Source organism: Rhipicephalus sanguineus, chromosome 1 (assembly GCF_013339695.2).
Source record: "Rhipicephalus sanguineus isolate Rsan-2018 chromosome 1, BIME_Rsan_1.4, whole genome shotgun sequence".
In the NCBI taxonomy this organism is placed as follows: domain Eukaryota; kingdom Metazoa; phylum Arthropoda; class Arachnida; order Ixodida; family Ixodidae; genus Rhipicephalus; species Rhipicephalus sanguineus.
The window spans coordinates 137,899,011-137,918,537 of NC_051176.1; the positions used below are offsets into that span (position 1 = coordinate 137,899,011).

Below are 19,527 nucleotides of genomic sequence, written 5' to 3' on the forward strand. Positions count from 1 at the left end.
AAACAAGCACGTACCCTCCCCCCCCCCCCCCCCCACACACACACACGCATGTACGAAATATAACGGTAGAGTGTATTAAAAGACATAATACGTATTTAGCAAAATTTTGAGACATGTTCTCACCCCCACCCTCCTGTTTGTGACTCGTTAGTTTCTCCATGGCTTTTCTAGACTGAACGGCTCAGTAATGAGAGTTGGTCTGCTTTTAATGCTTTTACTTTGCTGTTCTTCGGCTTTGTGTGAATGCGCCTATTTTCTTGTTTACGTATGCTGTCGCGCTGCATTCCTTGTCGCAGTTCTGCTTATACTTCTGCCGTGTCACATCTTCAGTCCCCCTCTCCACCACTGTTTCTTTTTTTTTTTTTGCCTTTTTCTAACAATGATAACATTAACCATTGCATCGCGACGCGACTGATGCGTAATCAGCCAGCATCACAGACGCGCTGTCCAAGCTATCGCGCAGCACGGCCCGCCGGAGATGACAGCGCGCGCCAGCAACTCTCAGCTCCCCGCTCTCGTGACGTGTCGGCGAGGGAAGGGGAAGCGGCGTCCCGGATAAAAGCCGGAGTCGGATGCCGTGGCTGCCGGTGCGTGCGAGGCGACGGCGAATGATGCTGTCGCGACTCGTGCTGGCGTTGATGTGCGCCGCCGCCGGCGCGGCCGGCGCGGCGCCGCGGAAGGCCGACTGTGACGGTCAGCCGCTGTCGCCAGAACTGTACCGATTCCAGATACCCGACGTGCTCGGCACGAGGAACGTCTCCCTGGACCAGTACCGGGGTCGCGTGCTCCTCGTGGTGAACGTGGCCACCTACTGAGGTCTGACCTGGACCTACTCACAACTGAATGCACTGCAAGAGAGGTTCGGGGCCAGGGACTTCACCGTGCTGGGATTCCCTTGCAACCAGTTCGGCAAGGTGAGCGCTGCAGTTGAGACAACAGCGCTGCTTGCGCTGATATCAACGCGAGGCTCATGTAGCCGCTTATTGGGATGATCGCGCGCCCTTGGCTCGTCCTGTTACCCTAGCGCGTATCCACTGGAGCAAGCTTCCAGTCACGACATCATGTGATGCGCTTTACTTCGCGAGAGGATGCGTTTTGATGCAAGTCGTTGAAGGAATGTGCGGCGTGCGGAGCTTGGTGTGTAATCGCGCAATGAAGATTCATTGAAATGCACCTTCTAAAAAAACAATAATAAATATAAAAGTAAAATAAAAGGCGCAATAGTGGGAAACAACGACGCCAACGAGGAGGAAAATGACTACACACAAGCGTGTCTTGTCATGTTCTTCCTTGTATTTATTGTCTTCGTTGTTGTTGTTTTCCCCGGAAACAACAACAAACAAACAGGTCAAACTCGCTCACTTGCGCTGATTTTGAGCCAAACCGCCCATGATAACTTAAAAAACAATCGGAACTTCGTTCCGCTATTTATCGAGAATATGCTTACTCCCGTCCAACGTTGGGAAAAACATTCGCTGTGTCCTACACAGCTTCGAGATGCTAAAGCAAGGTGTGTGACCGGGCTAGTTGGTATTCCATATTGACGTGCAAAAATCGAGATGCTAAACCCCGCAATTTAATTTTTAACGCTTCCAGGAACTGCAGTTATTGCACCTCGAGTACTGATACTTCGAAGCAGCTGTTGCCACAGCTGAGAGAGAGAAAGAGAGGTTTAAAGGTAATTGACAATTCAAGCCTTTCTATCTGTAATGCATTGCTTCTTCAGATGAGGTGTTTGAGCGCACACGAAGAGGAAAAATAGTGCATGAGTGGGACAACGACAGAAGCAAGAGAAAAGAAGAAAAGGGATTTTAAAACTAAACCAAATGCAGACCTGAAGACCAGCGAAAGTTCAAACCATGTCTGTAAGATGTGGCTGAGGCCTCCCGTATATATCTGAACGAAGTCGAATAACTATCGAGTCTTGGTAGATTTGAAGTACGCCATTTGTTGAGGCAAAATAAAGGGATGATTTCACCAAATACATCGATCAAAACGGTATTCTACCAAAATTACTGAAAGAAACTCTGGCGCTGCGATCGTTCTGTAAGCATGGGAACGGTGTCTAGTTCGTCCATTTCTCCATGATCTTCGAACCTATGGCGTCATATGTTCTTGTGACTTTATTTACTGCGCTTATATCAGTGTAAGTTAATAAAACAATCCTGTGTCTCCTAAACACAAGGTGGCACTGTGTTTACGCCAAGCCTAGGCTCCATGTTATATATTTTCCTCGAAACACCTCAGCAATAACGGTGAAAAGCTTTGTTCAAGCCGGTTACTATCGCGCATATACGATATTAACCGGCCGCTGTACGAGCCGATTCTTACCTGCCACATAAACTAGAAACACTGTTATTGTAACTACGTAAAATCATGTAAAACATTCTGAACCTACTTCACACTGTTGTGCGCTCAGATTAACAGATCGTCGTGCGTAGAATATGCAATTGCTGCTGTTCTAATATATGTATAATCTGAAAATGCACTTGAAGTTAGAGGGGCGCTCCCTTACCGTCTGTTCGCATTATTCACTCAGCTATAGCACAAAAGGGATCACATGAAGAACGCAGGGTCTGTTGTTTCGCGCTAAAAGGTCGGCGACACATGGAAGATGTCACTTTTACAGCACCGAGCAACAACCGGTGTATTATCTTTCAAATTATATATTAAAAAACTGTTTTAGTGATGAGTTCTATCAATTTTTAAAAATATAAGGTTTTAGACGATCTATACTGCCCACGCTCACCGAAATTGATAGCTGTGGCAGGAACCATGCGGTCTTTGACTAATTAGTTTTATGCGGTTATTTAGCTGATAATTTATGACCGAGGATATAAAGCCATGTTCACCTGGAAATCTTGAGACAAGTACCAGTTTGGAGACATACGTCCCGAAACTTGTGCTGGAATGCACTAGCGTTCCACGTGTCCTCTTTGCACAAAGCCTTCCTTGAACTACGCGGGACACAGCTACGTGGAACACGACTAGTGAAGTTGGTGCTATTTCCAGAATTACAACTGAGATGGACGCGTCTGGAACGCTGGTCATCTTCAGTTCCGCAAGATGAATATGTGCTGTATTCTTATTTGGTTAAAAATAATCAGCGAACTTTAGGCAATCTTAAGCTTATAGAGGCGGTCATCGCATTTTTACTTTTAGCAAGAATTATTTTGTCTCGCATCCCCAAGTTTGCTTAGTGAAGACCTCACGCTGTATGCTGCGTATAGCTAAACACGGACGTCAACAGAAAAGACGGGACACGCGACGCAACATGATGCCATACGAACTGGCCCATCAGTCTGTCCCATTTGGAAACTCTGATTGTCGAAACACGCCGTACAGTGCATGCAGTATATTGTCGATCGATTCCTCATCATGCAGGGTAGCTAAACCGCCTCCTTTCACATGCATACTTTCTTGCGCTGTCGTTATGCTACTAGCGCATTCGGCGATCTCGGAGGTTTTCATGTGTACTTGTATTGTTTCGTACTCCTTTTCTCTTCGAATATCCTCACCGAAACCAGAGTAAATTTAGATGACCCTCTTTTTTTAGTTGGTCTCTGTGATTGAGTATGGTCGCCCACGGAATAGCATATTTTTTTCGGCACTGTTGCATGCTACGCATTTCACAAAGAACAGCCGCTCAAGGTGTAGCACGTTGGCGCACCGTCGCTAGCGGCCGCGCTGTGTACCTGAATCCTAAACAGCCATCTGAACGCCCACGGCTAGCATGCACAGCTATTAGATCGCCATATACGGACTGAACCACGTGCTATTATATCTCCTGGCCGGTCCCAGAGCTAAATTTATGCCGTAGTTGAGGCCTATTACTCAGATGTCGACACGGCCCCATTCGCATGTATACTTAAAGGCTTCTTTTCGCCTGCTATGCCTTCGTGCTTAAAAGGAGAACTTTCCTCGTGTTTAGCTAGGAACAGCGGCTGCGTGCTCGTAATCTCATCGCGACTGTAAAGATACGCGCGTTCTCACGTCCCGTTGTTCCTTATATGAGCGATACCATGAGCGATAATTGGCAGCCTTGCCTGTCGAAGCTCCAACTATGCGGCGCGAGTTTTCGTTCCCCTGCTATTAAGTGTCATTGTTTTCTTACGGACGCTTAAGAAAGTGACTGGCCCCACCCATATGCCGCTCAGCGAAGAGCAGCGCATTAGATCAAATCCATGAGCGCACTTCCAATGTACATTCGACCATAGATCGGCAAAATAGATAGAGATTACTCAGGCTCACCGAAATTATACTCCACCGGGCTCGCCCATACTCAGACACAACAAAAATTTTCTCAGCCGGGTTCACTCGGACTCGCCAAAATCCTACTCAACCAAGCTCACTTGGACTCAATGTAAAGGGAATTTACTTAGCCGGACTCATTCAGACTCACGGGTCGGTCTGAGTCTCAGTGAGTGGACTCATGAGTGAGTTTGCAGACCCATGTATTCAATTGGCGGTTACCTGCAGCTGCTATAGGGTGTATGCGGCTATATGTTTCCTTAATTTGTTGCATGGTTGTCTGCATGATTACGTATGCGAGTTTGGCAGGTCCGGGTTCCTTTCGATTTAATTTTCCTATTTCACTCTGTATTTCGCGGATTATAGGCGGCAGTGCACAACCCCAAATACGCAACAACACAACACCTGGTGTAATATAAACGGGGACAGAGAGCGTCATACCAAGCCGAACACTTCTTTCAGCTAGCTGTGTTTCCGGTGGTTGCAAGTGCGCTCTCTTTAATATACACGCATGTGTGTGGCAGAGTTTGATAAATGGCTGAAAACTTGCAGCGAGAGAGAGACGAGAGCAGGTGTGCGACCTTGCTACGGAATTCTGCATATTAAGACCATCATATAAAGCTCTCCTTCGCGCTGCTCTAGAGGCAACAAGGTGGTGAGCTTTTCAGTGCAACCATAATAATAATAATAATAATAATAATAATAATAATAATAATAATAATAATAATAATAATAATAATAATAATAACAACTTTCGGGGTTTAACGTCCCAAAACCACGATATGATTGAGTGCACCCATTATGAAACACCTGTCACTACGAGCCTCTCCTGAACAACGTTACTTGATCTCCATTATAAAAGGTCAATAAGTTTGCGTGTTTCACTTTAGTCGCTGTATTTTTGCATTTTAGGATGCCCCGAGCGACGTAATACATAATCCAACTGCACATAAGTTGTTATCGTATCGCAATGTATGGTATTTGTACGGCGTTCGGGTACTGGCGCGCTGGAGAACCACTGTTTTCTTTTTTCTTTTTTTGTCTTACTTTATAGCGAAATCTCTCGCTTCTCGTACGCAACTTCGCAGTATTTTTCTCCCCTCGAACAACGATGACCACTTGTAAACAGGTATGAAAATGTGCATGTTGAACACGTTCTGCCCTACATAACTGTATCCTACAGACATACACGCGCGAAGACGAGTCGCCGAATTACAACGAAAACGCCTACAATGACGCTTAATTTGAACTGCACGTTGCATAACTCTACCGCCATTGTCCTAACACGTTTTATTTCTTCCAGAGCATGCCTGATCATCCGCTCTTGAAGGGCGACCAGGTATACTTGTATAATTAGCCTCGTAGGCTCCTACGAGGAGAGCTGCCGTATATATATGAAGCCTCGGGTGCACGCCAACAGCAATGGGGAACAGCTCACGGCTGTGATTCTGCGACTCCATGCGCCGGTCATATAGATCACTCGTCGTGACTTCGCGGCAGCATCGGACGGACCAGGTTTATTTAGGAGCTTCGCTCACACCGCGTTCAGCGCTTTCTCGAGCTCTTTCATGCTTTCGACGCGGTAGGAGCTGTCGCACTATTATGGCTGCCACTGACAAGCGAAGTACATACAAACGGCGAATATGAACAGACTGCGAGCACACGGCGAAGTTGCGGTCGTTGTTTGTCGAGCTAGATGAAATGATTGCGTGTTTCATTTGAGTCTCGTCGTGCCATCGATACACGCGCCATCCCTCAGCGGAAACCGACGTCGCCATTGTGCTGTTTGAAGTCCATCAGGGAAATGCTCGTGTTTCGGAATAACCCGCTGGATTTGTTCGCGACGGTACGAGGCATTTAATGGAAATATTGGTGGCGGAGCTCAGCAATCGGTTGCATAATGGCAATGCTTCAATTCTTTTTGAAAACGAATAAAGTAGGAGAAAGTTTTTTTTTTCTTTGATAGGAACAGGAGGGAGGGGAGTGCACGTTATTCGCGCCGCTGGACACAAACAATTGGGTCATAAATTAGCTAGAGAGCGAGCGAGGGAGGTACTCACATTCAGACTCAAGGGTCGGTCTGAGTCTGAGTGAGTAGACTCATGAGTCTGTCAATCCGCCACTTTCATTTTCCTGTGCTGACGTCTGCCGTTTGGTAGGGGTTTGGTAGGGGCCGGGACAACTGGTATTGCCAAAAGCAAATGCCTCCGAGATGATGAGAGCTTTCGCGACTTTTCCGCTAAGGGAGAGCACATGCGCGGGGTCGTCGTGAAAAACGCGGAATCCGCCTTTTTCAATAACCGAGTTAGTTTCGGCGAGTCGTTATACACTGGCAGCATTAAAGCCGGCCAGTGCTCAAGCAATGTCTGCTCGGTAGGAATCCTGACATTATACGACCGGTATCTAAGTGTTGGTCCCCCGAGATATGCGACCAAATGCATTCGACGTTGCTCTGTTCATGCTAATTGTGAGAAAAATACATCGCTGCATTTCACTCCAAGCTTGCAGACGGGTATTTGGAAGCTGACTGTATTCTCATTATTCAAGCCATAGGCGTGCGCACAGGGGAGGCAGGGGGGGGGCCCCCCCCCCCTAATCACTTAAGAGGGGGGGCGCAAAATCTGCCCCGTACATTGACCCTTCCAGTCACCTAAGAGGGGGTGGGGGCCCAAAATCTGCCCCATACATGGACTTAGTAGGGTGGGGGGGCGCCGCGATGAACCTTCGCCCCGCCCCCCTAATGAGGAACCCCGCGCACGCCTATGATTCAAGCCCTTGCCTTGAATACATGACTGAGTTCAATACCGCAATTACAACATCCCCCCTGTGGTGATTAGCTTAAAGGTGTATACCACTAAACTTTAGCTATAAGTAAAGGGTTAAGAAGTGCTAAGACACATCATAGACATGCCGGCGTGAAAAATATGTCGCCTGAAAATGCCGTTTTTATCATTTCAAATAATTTCGTTTTGCTAAATGGCATGCGATGCCAAGTACATATACAATTAAAGCTCGATCTAACGAAACCCGATTTTACGAAGTTTCCGATCTAACGAAGAAATTTACATTCCCCGGCAAATATGTGTAGGATTCATTGTCGTCGTCAACCCGAATTAACGAACCAATTTGGCTACTAAAGCCAATTAAGTTTTTTCTGAAACAACAGAGTGAAAAAGCGGTGATTTCCTTCTAATTTTGACCGAGACGGGTTTTTCTTCGAGCGTGCGCGCTAACGCTATCGCGTTAAAACATCTAGGCGCCATAGTTACGGCCCCATAGCTTTGCGTTGACGAGGCTGCGCTGCGCCTGTGCACGGAACAACGGACTCGGCAGCTGGTATAGCGTTCTTATAGGTACTGTATGGTGCTAGAGGCCGCGGTGGTTGCTTTGGTTATTTCGTGGTTCATGCTACGGATAGCACTTATCATCGACTCCCACCTTTCTCTGTCGGCCTGCTCACACTGTCACTGCATTCGTTCTCCGCGTCATCGCATATCGGTAGGCTGTCATAACTCCACGTGACCATCTACCTGGCCTGCATCGCCCGGACATGGTGTCCCTTATGTCTGGGCCGCCCTCGGGCCGCCCTCGCGGACTTTTCAGACGCGCGGGCACGGGTTGCTGACAGAAACAATGCCGTGGCAGCTTTTGGATGCCGCCACGTTACAATTTTAGATTTCGAAGGACCATAAAATCCCTTTATCGATTTTACGAAATTCTCGATTTAACAAAATAATTCGAGCGTGCTCATCAGTTCGTAAAATCGAGTTTCAACTGAAGTACCGTTCAAAGCGAAACAAGTTCGGCACCAAGCGCATTTATGAGACGGTGTTTCAAGCACCGTCTCATAAGTGCGTTTGGTGCTGAGCACAGTGCGCGAATGGTTGTTTCTTGCAAAAAACAACAACAAAAGAACTGCCAACCAAGACCTTGTATACGCTGCATTTACAAATTAGGATAGGTCTTATAACTGCACAAAACAATTATAATAACGATCGCAAACTTTTGCAACTGCTTCAATGCATGCAGCTGTACCATTTGCAAGCTCAAACAGCACGTGCGCAGAACGTGAGGCAGCCACCGCCGACGCGAAATCAGGGCGACAAGTTGTGGATTTAGCTGCTAATGGGTTTCCTGTCGGCGTCCGCGCGCTGCGCACATCTCCTCGCGGCCGCACGAGAACTGGAAAACGTCGGCTGCCCACTGGGTGTCTCCCGTCAGGCCTCAAGAGATGCTTCGAGTGGCGTCAGATGTGGCAATGACGTCCATGTAAAACGAGAGAGCGTGGGATGAAGAAGAAAAATAAGCGAAGTCTTGATTCTTGGTACGGGCGAGGGTTGCGCACTCCCCGTGTTAAGGGAAGCGACAGCCGGCCGTGCCCTTGAGCTCCATTTAGCTGTCGGCAGGATATAAGCCGGCAGATGGCAGCATATAGCTGATTGTGTCAAGATATTCGTCTCCCCTTGCGTTCGTCTCCCAGCACCACACCACAACACGCCATGCGCGGGATACTTCTGCGAAAAGCTACTATACGCTCCGTGCGCGGGTTTGCATGAAGTTAATGTTGTAATACGTGACACAGGTTCGAAAGCGCAAAAGACGAAGACAGAGAAGAGGCTTGACACACACGAGCGCTGCAATGCGACTCGAATGCGTCTTTTGCGCTTTGAACCTGTGTCATGCCAAACCAACAAGCCCAAACAGCTACCCTAGTTGTAATGCGATGTATAAGCCCTTTCTGACACCCTATTCCTTTCAATTCTCGCCTCTTCTTTGTCAGGGTGCGCACGCGCAAAAGCGGTTACGCGCCGCGGATCATTTGTTTTCGTATGTGCCATGTGGCTAACCGTGCGCGCGGCTGCGGCATCATGCATCGGAGCGATTGATTGGAGTTTCAAAGCAGATAGCAAAGTATTTCGTTCTACTGTGACTTCTAGAGTTACTCGAATCCTCTGTCGGTGCCATAGTCGCTTGGAGCCATGACTCAGAGATGTACTATCTCGACTGTCGTTAACGCGCCATTTCGCTTCCTGGCGGAGCCGGATGAACTGCGTCGTTAAGGGACACGCTACATTCGCACACGCCAGTTGCTGCAAGGAGGCACGCAAGCTTGAAGGCAGCTGACACATCAAACCGTTTTTTAGGACGCACGCGTACCGACTTCAAGCCTTCAAGGACTATACCAGACTCCGTGATCCGAATCTCCGGAGGTGTCGCTGGATGGCTCCTTGCTATATATCGCCGTACACAGTCGTACGAAATCTGAACGATAGGGGCCGTAAGGCCAGTGCATTATGAGTTGTGAGGCTTTCTTACATCCTGCTTAGATGAAAAGAAGCGTTGTGATTGCTGAGGATCTATTCGTTACCCCTCTGTCGGCAGCTAATTATCGTGCTTGCCAGGTGTTGCCGGCGCATTCGCAGTGGCGACTGCCTTTGGTGAGATGCAGCTGACCCCCCAACAAAAATAGCAGCGGAAACTGTTTAGAGCGGTGATTTGTTTCATTGTCATTCACATATAAGGACTTTCTTTAGCTTAGGGAGTCGATGACCTCGCTCTGAGCCTCGCGCCATCACAACGAGTGCGCACTTTTTACAGCGAGCGTTTAATAGTTCGACAGGTCGTTAAAAAACGTAATTTGCGGAGATTTTCGAGACTATAGAGCTACAACATAACACTTCCTATATCAATACACAGTCACAACCCGGTAACTCATATACGGGTATGACTGAGCTCTCATCGCAGGAAACAAGGCATGAAATAACGATTGCTCGATGAGTAGTGGAAGTTGCTGGACATCGTGCTTGCGGATGCTACGTTCCTTTCCCTCTGACAGCGACACAACGCGTCGATACGATATACGAGCCCTGCAACGTTTGTGGGCCACCTTTGTTGACCAAGCATACGTGGCTATGGTGTTGCTGAGCGAATGTAGCTTAAATGTGTATCGGCATCAATCTCGGGACTAAGATACTGCATTTGTTTCACAATGTTCATACTTAACGTTCACACACACACACACGCACGCGCACACGCACTTTGACGGTTGTTCATCCTGCTTTCGCAAAGGCGGTGATTTTACACGAGGAGTGGGTCCTATACCCCTATACATACATAAAGTATGGTTCAACCATACTTTATGTGTGTTCGTGCGTGCGTTTGTATGTTTGCGAGTGTATATACGCAAAAATTGAAATGTTCAGGAGGGGGGGAGGTTCAACCCCCCCCCCCTGGCTACGCCCCTGCTCTCTACCTTGTTGGCTCGTCTTAACAGACTGCTTTCGGGGCAGACAATCCCGAAATGTCGACCTAAACTGTCGTCGCATCAGAAGCCGGTCAAAGCATTATTGAACATTTTAAATGTGGCAGTAGCCCCATCAGAGAGAATACAATTTTCCCGTTCCTCACGGTTTTTATTTTTTTAGCGTGTCTGTTCTATGTCTTCGCTGTTCTTCCAGTCTTTCTTCTCCCGGCCCCCTTTCCATTCTCCGTAGTGTAGGATGGCAAACAAAAAAATTCTCGTCTTCTTAACCTTCTGCCTCTTCCTCCTCTCTCTTTCTCTCCAGAGCTCGGCGAATGGGACGAAGTATATCATTTCTCGCTCTATCATTCACGTCTTGTAAAACTCGCGCGACCATGTTCCCGACGAAAGCGGAGAGTTTCCCTTTCTCTACAAACAACTATACAAATCTTCGCAGCAGTTATTTACTGCATGATAGGTGGGACTTAATTATAGTGGAACCCTCATGTAGCGCCGGTGAGAATCATTCCGAATCTGCGTTGACGTACTCGACCTCTTAGAGGAAGGCTTAAATGGTCAGGTTGCGCAACGAGCCCGGACGTAAAACTAAGTACAGCGGCAAGATTGCGTTAGAGATTGAATTAAGATAAAAAAAATCATGGCTGATCCCTCTGTCATAGGAATCGGTATAATACGAAAGTGAAACGTGTTTTCACAGACGTAGTTGAGCGTTTGTTGTGCATTCTTTCGCCCCAAGCGCGAAGGAATGAATGCTACAGCATCAAATTGTAATGTTACGCGAAGAAGAAGAACGGCAAGCCGCTCGAAATTTGCAATGCGCTGCTCAAGTAGAAAGGACGCGCGGAACGAACATACACAGGATGTGCGCGAACTGTCACAGTTGTAACTTATTTCTGTGTGAGCAGCGCGCTCCTTTCGCAAAAGCGGCCGAGGTGAGCGAGGTGACCTTCGTGCTCTCAACGGAAACTTGCAGGCAGAGCGCAAGACGTACAAACCACCGAAATCACGAGATAAGCGCCCGCACGAGCGATCACGCCCTGTCGAGGCGCGCGCTAACCCGCGTGGGGGACGACTTTTAAAGCGCGCTCTTCTAAGGGCCCTGTATTTCTAAGACCCCCGTATTCTAAGGCCCCTGTATTTCTGAGGCCCGTGTATTCAAGGCCCCTTCTAAGGCCCCTGTAGATAGAGGGACTTTACGCTCTTCGAGCCCTTCGCGCCATCTCGCTAGTGATAACGAAAACACGCTGTACCGCCGATCTCCGAGTACCGCCACCGGCGAATGGTGTACATAAATAGCTCGCCGTTAGCATAGCAGAGAACATGCCGTCTGTGGCGGAGTCGTTTCGCGCTGCGTGCTGGCGGTCGAGAGGTCGTAAGTTCCACTCCCGGTGACGGAAATTTTTCTTATAGTTTTTTCATTGCCATATGTTAGTCTTTATATTTTACAACGTCACATCCGTGACGGATATGCGTCAGTGGAGCCGTGGTGGACCCCGGCATAAAACACTTTTGTGTTAAAAAACTGAAGAGCTTTATTCCAGGTGCGTAGTTCTTATAGTTACTGGCACAGTTTACGACACAGCAATTTATACGCGACATTGTGAAGCACCGCTAGCGACCTGACACGGCTCCGCTCCTGGGTCGGCTGCTGTGCGGAGCACGCCAAAAGCTTTCGTTCACTCCCGCACCGCGGCGCCACCAAGCTCAGTGCGCGTTTCCTATAATGGTCGTCCGACGAATAAAAAAAAAGTGGACGCAAGAACTGGATGCAGCCTTTAGAAGTGTCTAGTCTCTGAAGAAGATTCAGAATCCGCTGCGTATGCAGTCTGCTCTGCAGTACATCGTATAGACGCTGAGTCAAAGGCTCTAAGACCTCCAGGGCGCCGCTATCACTCCTTGAGAGGAAGTGCGACATCGCGCGACTTCCGAATGATCGGGACGACCCACAGAGAACTCTCGAAATCTTTGCCTGGTGCCGCCACTGAAGAGACACAATCTGTAAAGCGAGTGAAGTGGCTCTTGGACTTCTCGATGGAAATCAAGAGATCATCGCCACACGGTATAGCTTAGATTGCTCAACGCACGCCGAGGCAGATGCGCGAAGGGCTTATCGCAACTCCGCACCAGTATGCAGCCGGAGCGAACCAAGAAAAAGAAAAAAAAGAAGAAAAGAAAGGAGGGCGGTGCTTAGTGGAGACGCTTACTGAGCGTCTCGGCGCTCAAGCAATCGCGTCAATCGCATGGCGTTGCTATGAGAGCAAAGAATTTGCGGGTCGAAGCTAAATGCCGCGAGAAATTTCTTCCGAGCACAGGGGTACGCCGTACGTTGTAACGGTTCGTCTCTCGAGTCAATCTTTATTGCACCTAGTCGTTGAACCCGGCAAGTATGGACGGTGAGTGGAAGGCTCCCAACCTAGCCAATGACTCGAGGAGAAAAAGCAATACATATGTAGTACAATTATGGGGCTTTACGTGCCAAAACCACGATGAGGCACGCCGTAGCGAGGGACTCCGGATTAATTGTGACCATCTGCGGTTCCTAACGTTTGATCTAAGTGCAAGGGTGGTCCTGCATTTCGCCACCATGGAAATGCGGACGCCGTGGCCGGTAGTCGAACCTGCGCCTTCGAGCTTAGCAGCGCGACACAGTGAATCAGGAGAAAAAAAAACTATGAGAAAACTAACTGGATGGTTACAGAATTTACAGCCCCGACAGATTGCTTTTGCGTATGCATGTGGTTTTCATTCTTTTCTAGGTGGCTTTCAGTGTTGGAGCAAGGCACAAAACCGTTTTCTTCGACCCCCCCCCCCTTCCTTGCGCTCCATATGTGGTGGCTCAGTTTCTTGTTTAGGTAACGACAAAATATAGTCATATCGAGCAAGTCACGTAATCTGTAAAGTAGATAACGGGTGGTCTGGTAGAGAAAACAGAACTGATGCCGAGGAGAAACAGAACGGATGCCAATCGCTGCAGTTGGGGACGGCAGGGGATAAGAGCGCGATTAAGACATTTGCAGACATACAGGGCAAAAAGCACGGACTGAAAGCAGCAGTAATTTAAGATATGGGAGGGAGGCCTTCATTTTTCAGTGGACATAAAGTTGAACTGCAAAGAGAAATTATGTTGATGCTGATGGTGACGGTGGTGATGGCTAAGTGTAGCGATGATGGATAGCTCCGCTGTTGCTTCCAGCCTTGCACCACTAGTGTAAACTGCGCCTTCTTTTTTTTTTCGGGGGATAGCTGTAAAGAGAAAAAACATGGCTGATCCCTCCGACATAGGAATCGGTATAACACGAAAGTGAAACGTGTCTTCACAGAAGTAGTGCTTATTGTGTAGTGATATATGAGAGCTTGTACAATGTCTATTCGTGTTTGGCAGCTATAGCACCGTTTGACGTGGATGCACCCATGTTGACAGCATGTCTCTATCGCGACGACTAACGCCCATGATCGTGATTAAACCGTTGTGGTAGCTGACGGTGTGAACATATAATTGGACACAGCGAATCGTGAATCCCGCATAAGGATGATATTAACAAGCTCATAATCAACACTGGTACCCGGTATGCACTTCTTCAAAGCGTCGTCAATTAAGGAGAGAAACGGCACGGCGTGCGCTTTCTAGTAATGGGTAGCCGACGCCTGTGCTCATGCATACATAACACACAGTGCGCTTCAGCAACACGGGAGGTAGAGGTTCGTAGCCTGAGCCGCAAACGCGTGCGTCCCGCTGGCCTCTGTCTCGCAGGCGCTGCTCTCGCTCCACCAAGGCACGACATTCCCCCAATTCCCCCGTCGAAATCGCGCCCTTTCTGCGACGCATATTGCAGCAGTTTTGTTAGTCGGTGCTCTCGCAATTGAAGCAGTCGGCGGCGGAGAAATCCCGTTGGTGCACGTACAAGCTGCACTACTCCGATGAGCCGATGCACGCTAACACGAAGCCAAATGCGAAGAACGTAACTGCGTCAAGCGTGCCTAGGCGACGCCAGCGCAGCCAGTCTAGCTCTCTGGCATCGAGACGCTTTAACCATGACCTCCGATATCGCATGCAATCTCGGAGTAAGCGCTAGTAAGTGTCGATCGTGAAGCATTACTGCTTTTCACATCTCACAGACGGCGGCACCGTCCCGCTCCGCCCGCCGCGAAAGAGAATGTGTGAAAGATATAAGGTGCGTTCGCGCCGTGTCTACCATCGCCCGAGTTAGCTTAGTCGGTAGCACGTCGGGCGCTTGCCGTCGTGGCCGCAACGTCGTGGGTTCGATTCCCAGCGGGGGTAACTTTTTCTCGGTTTTTTTCTTTCTCACACGTTGGCGTCCATTTTATCAACGTCATATCCGTGACGGATGTACTTGGTGGACCCCGGCATAAAACACTTTCGTGTTAAAAGAAGTCAGATAGACTTAGCAAAAGTATAGACTAGGATTAGCTTTGAGGTGTCCGTATTACAATGGTGTGAATAACCGATGGCGTTCCGCGTAGCTATTCTCGTGCACTGCACGAGGACAACTGTATGTGTGAAGTATTAATTGGAAGGCCAATGTGTTCCGTATCTCACTTTGTGGACGGTTACCGCAAATCTGACACTATATAGGCTAAGTATTTCGCCTAATGCACATGACTTTATTACTGCCCGACTGCCACTTCAACTATGTACCTTAGAACAAACATAAAAATTATAATATGAATTTAGTTAGGTCAGCAGCTCGATTTTCCCAATAAAGTTGCTCGTTTTTATCGTAAACCGCATGAAGTGGAGAAACCATGTCAGCTCCACAGGCGGTGTCTTCAAATCTGTTTGAAATCTCGTAAAAGCCAGTTGAATGAGTGCTAGAATAATAAAGTGAGTATGTGACGTCTGCATATTGAGGAACTTTTCAACTATTCGTGATCGTTTAGCATACTTAAATGCATGCGCATGCCAGAGCGCAGCCACCAACATGTGGTCGCGCCTTTGTGAAAGCGTTATCGCGGCTTTTTCCTGCTGAACACCTGAAGCGCATGTGCACAGTCTGTGGTGACTCTCCGATGCACCCTGTCCATTCTCTCTTCGTCTTTAGCTTTGCTTGTAGAGAAGAGTATACCGTGTAAAGACGAAAGTGGCGGGCACGCGCGTTGTCAGCAACTGACTTTAACCGTGTATACTCTGTCTCCCTGCAGCAAGAGCCGGGCGGTTCGGGGGAGGAGATCCTGAACGGCATCCGCTACGTGCGGCCCGGTAACAACTTCCAGCCAAATTTTCCGTTGTTCCAGAAGATGGACGTCAACGGGGAGACTCAGCACCCGCTCTTCGAGCTGCTCAAGGTCAGTCAGCTGGCTGTCTCCTCACTGAAACACTTGGGAGGTTCATGGAAGTAAAATCGCAGCCCCGTTCATTATATTTTCTTGGAAGGCGCACGGCTGGGTTGCGTACGCGCGGAGTGTATTGGCGGCGATCCAAAATAACCAGATAAAGTGCAGTCGCACGGGGCATTAAAGAAAATAGAACAAAAAGTGGTGCGCTGGTACACCGTGTTTATTGCACGCCCCTTCAGGACGGGGTTCCTACATTTATTCGATTGGTCGTTCAGGTTAGACTGGTAAGACTAAGGGCGCGTTTGAGAGGAATCCCTCAACACGTAATGTGACACCCTTTGGTCCGTCGCCGCCCTTTATTTCGTTTCCGCAGTTGGCCGCCACATATGTAAGTATAATTTAAGGCACAGTAACGGGGCCATAACCCCTTTAGAGAACAATATGCTGAGTACGTTCGCAGTGCGTTTCATTGGTAGAATTACGATGCCAAGTTTAAATGCTAACTCCATAGACAGAGCTTCAGCACATTGGCAAAGTGAAAATTTCAACGTAAAGTGACCTACGGGGACGGGGAGGTATAACGCAAAAGTGTGGTTGAGATACTACGTCACTATGAGGCAATGCATGCGGTAGTCTTAAGGCTGATCGCTTCCGGAATGTAGCTTCCGTTGCTCTGGATTGCGTAACGTCAAACGTCTGCGTCACTAGAGCGACAAGAAAGCCGTGTCAGTGCACTCGCGGCTATGCTAAAGATCAGTATACGTTAATGTAGAGTGTATACAAGATGGCTTGAATTGACGTCACTGAAGCATTGACGTCACTAGCAGAGCTACCCACGATGCAGGTTAGGACTAAACGCGAAATACTCAAATATCTTTAATTATTAATCATTATGTTCACATAAGGTATGCTGACTATTTTGATATTCTTCGCAGTGAAACTTCTAGACATCGCCATTCAATGTTTATTCGTGCTCCTGCTGTCTACGCTGATTGTTATAAGTATAGCTTCTTCCCAAGAGCTATCAGTGAATGGAATTCTTTGTCGGAAGAAGCCGTTTCATGATCACCCACGGATTCATTCTTAAAACACATAGCTCATATTCTGATTTGTAACTAACAAAGCTTTATTTGCGTGAGGTTCGCTAAGAAATCCTTCGCATTTAATAAACACAAGATGGCTTGCATTGACGTCACTGAAACCGCCGTGTTGGAGCACCAGCGTAGGCGTGCGCACGGGGGGGGGGGGGGTAGGAGGGGCGTCAATCTCCCCTAGTCACCTAGGATGGGGGGGGCAAAATCTGCCCCATGCTTTGACGTAATAGGGTGGCGGCGCTGCGATAAACCTTTGCCCTCCCCCTCCCCCCCCCCCCCCCTTCCGGATGGGGAACCCTGCGCACGCCTATGAGCACCAGCATGGGGGGACGCGATGCTTGCAATGTCACATTACTGTTATCAAAGCATCAAATGCAGGTCCCTTCTTTATTCACGCACAGAGGCGTTGCCTGCCTTGTCGTTATCACACTGAAGCAAGTTAACCGCTACCCATTTGCCGTCAAAGCCGCCATCGTGGTGTGCCAGTACATTCAGAAGCTGCGTCCATGACGTCAAGAGCAAGCCATCTATATCATACATACACTTCCGACAGCTCAGCCCAGTGAACTCACGCCATTTGATACCTCTGAAGGTTGTTGTTTAAGAATGGCCTAAGTGCGTTTTCTATTTCTTTTTTTTCTTTTTTTGCACTGGCAGCGATCTGTGATCTGCTCGCGTTTCGTTCATCTATGCAGAGTCACTGCCCGTCGCCGGTGTCTAAGTTCCGGCCGAGAGACCGGCTATTTTACACTCCCCAGGACAACAATGACATCCGCTGGAACTTCGAGAAGATTCTCGTCGACCGAAACGGAACTCCACTCCGCCGGTACGACCCCGGCTTCCTGCCTGTCGACATCACCAGCGACATCGAGGCTCTGATCAACGGGGGAAGGCTGCCTCCGATTGATAATTAGTCATCTCACGCGAACTCCGTGCGGCTTTATCCGTGCACCTGCAACTTAACCACAGAAATGACAGTACGAACTTTGTATTGCTGGATACCCTACGCAGCCATTTTTTGTACTCACTCTCTAACTTTTCACGATTACATTGTTAAAACGTACCCAGATTCAACACGTACCATGCAACAAGCTGTTTGGCTGGTACATTCGTGACCATGGTTGTCGCCATGCATAAAAAGAAAAATCCAGTGTGATGGTCACGGAACAACAATAACAACAAAACTAAAATTGGTTCTCGGTAGTTTTCGAGGATTAGAGAAACGGTTGGGATATTTGCCGTGCTTGTAAACTCTAAATGTGCACACGGTGTATAGCTGTCAAACACGCGCACAAAAAGTGAGAAAGAAAGCTGCCACGGCAAGTTTATATCTCGTATTACTCCTAACTGAGTTGCTGCCCAAAACGCAAGGTATAACTTTCAGTTGGCTTGCTGTATTTAATTTCTCCAAAGCACAGATACGCAGCGTCGAGAAGAGGTCTTAACGGTTAGCTATAAGGTCGAGCTCTTTTTTAACATTATCCCGCGCTATACAGTCTGCTCCCCGAACCTAGTGATAGATTAGAACAACAGATCTTATTTTATTCAGCTCAACGGCTTCAAGTATTTAGCATATGGCCGCTCGCGTACTTCTTCCTCCTTCTCTTTTCTTCCTGGTTTGTAAAGATGCGTGTTGGTGCGCACCTTCGTCATCGCTGTTTAGAGGTGCACAGTAAAGGAGGCGACTGAAGCCGCTGTCCATCTGCCATCAATAACATCATCGTATCGGATCCATCGTCCGCTGCCTTCCAGAGAGGAAAGGAGAGCGGCAACGTGACACCGAGGTCCGGCGCACAGGTTGACGTATGACGAGCTGCCCCTCAAGCGAAGTCGCCGGGACAGCTCTGAAGGGAGCCGCCAACGCAGCGCCCCCTCTTCGTGCATTCGGGGGGCGCTGCACCCGACCGGCGGCGACCCGACCCGTGTGGTCCGGCCCCTCTTACGGAACGTTCGACGCTCTCTCACACTCTCAATGAAAGGCTGGCTGTGTCACTGCGCGAAATAAAACGCAGCGTCCTTGTTGTGACATCGGAATCCCACTTTTTTCTTCTCTACTTTTACTGAAAGGTCGGCGGCTTTTCTTAGAGCCGCCGGCGTCATTCTCTGGCGGAGGGATGCGCGCCGCTGCTTGGAACACCTGGATGTCAGCCGCGACGGTAGTAAACGACGCAAAACACCTGTTTTCCTTTCATTCTTCAAGTCTTCTATATAGCCTCGTGCGAAAAAAAAAATCTTAACGTGTTCGCGAATGAAAATGAAGAGAAGAAGCTGTGAAAGTTTAAAGCTGATCAGCATTTGCGGCTCTTGCTTTGCTATAGTACGGCATTACGCAGTCGAAGTGGTATAGCCGCCGGATGGTTGTGATTAGCCCAAAGAGCATGAGTCTATACAAAACCGCAGGTGACTCAATCGATGCGGCGTTCCTGCTATTGAGCAAGGATTTGCTGCTTTGCTTCCTGGCCGTGGCAGCAGGATTTCGATGCGGCGGAATGCCAAGGGATCGTGCTAGCTCAGAATTCTTCCAGTGACAGGGTATAAGACTGAACGTTCGGTGTAGTGGCGGATATATTTTTTGTTAATTAAACCGTATGACTTTGTTAATAGACGACCGAGTTGCTGCGAGTG

General features: G+C 48.5%; 1 protein-coding gene across 1 annotated transcript; it reads left to right on the top strand.

The window, feature by feature from the left end:
* Positions 1-557: 557 nt before the first annotated feature.
* LOC119398913 (glutathione peroxidase-like) lies at positions 558-18,936 on the top strand. The gene is made up of 3 exons (XM_037665729.1): positions 558-914; positions 15,674-15,817; positions 17,598-18,936. Exons 1-3 carry the CDS (start codon positions 573-575, stop codon positions 17,814-17,816), a joined length of 705 nt encoding a protein of 234 aa, XP_037521657.1. The 5' UTR covers positions 558-572; the 3' UTR covers positions 17,817-18,936.
* Positions 18,937-19,527: the final 591 nt, after the last annotated feature.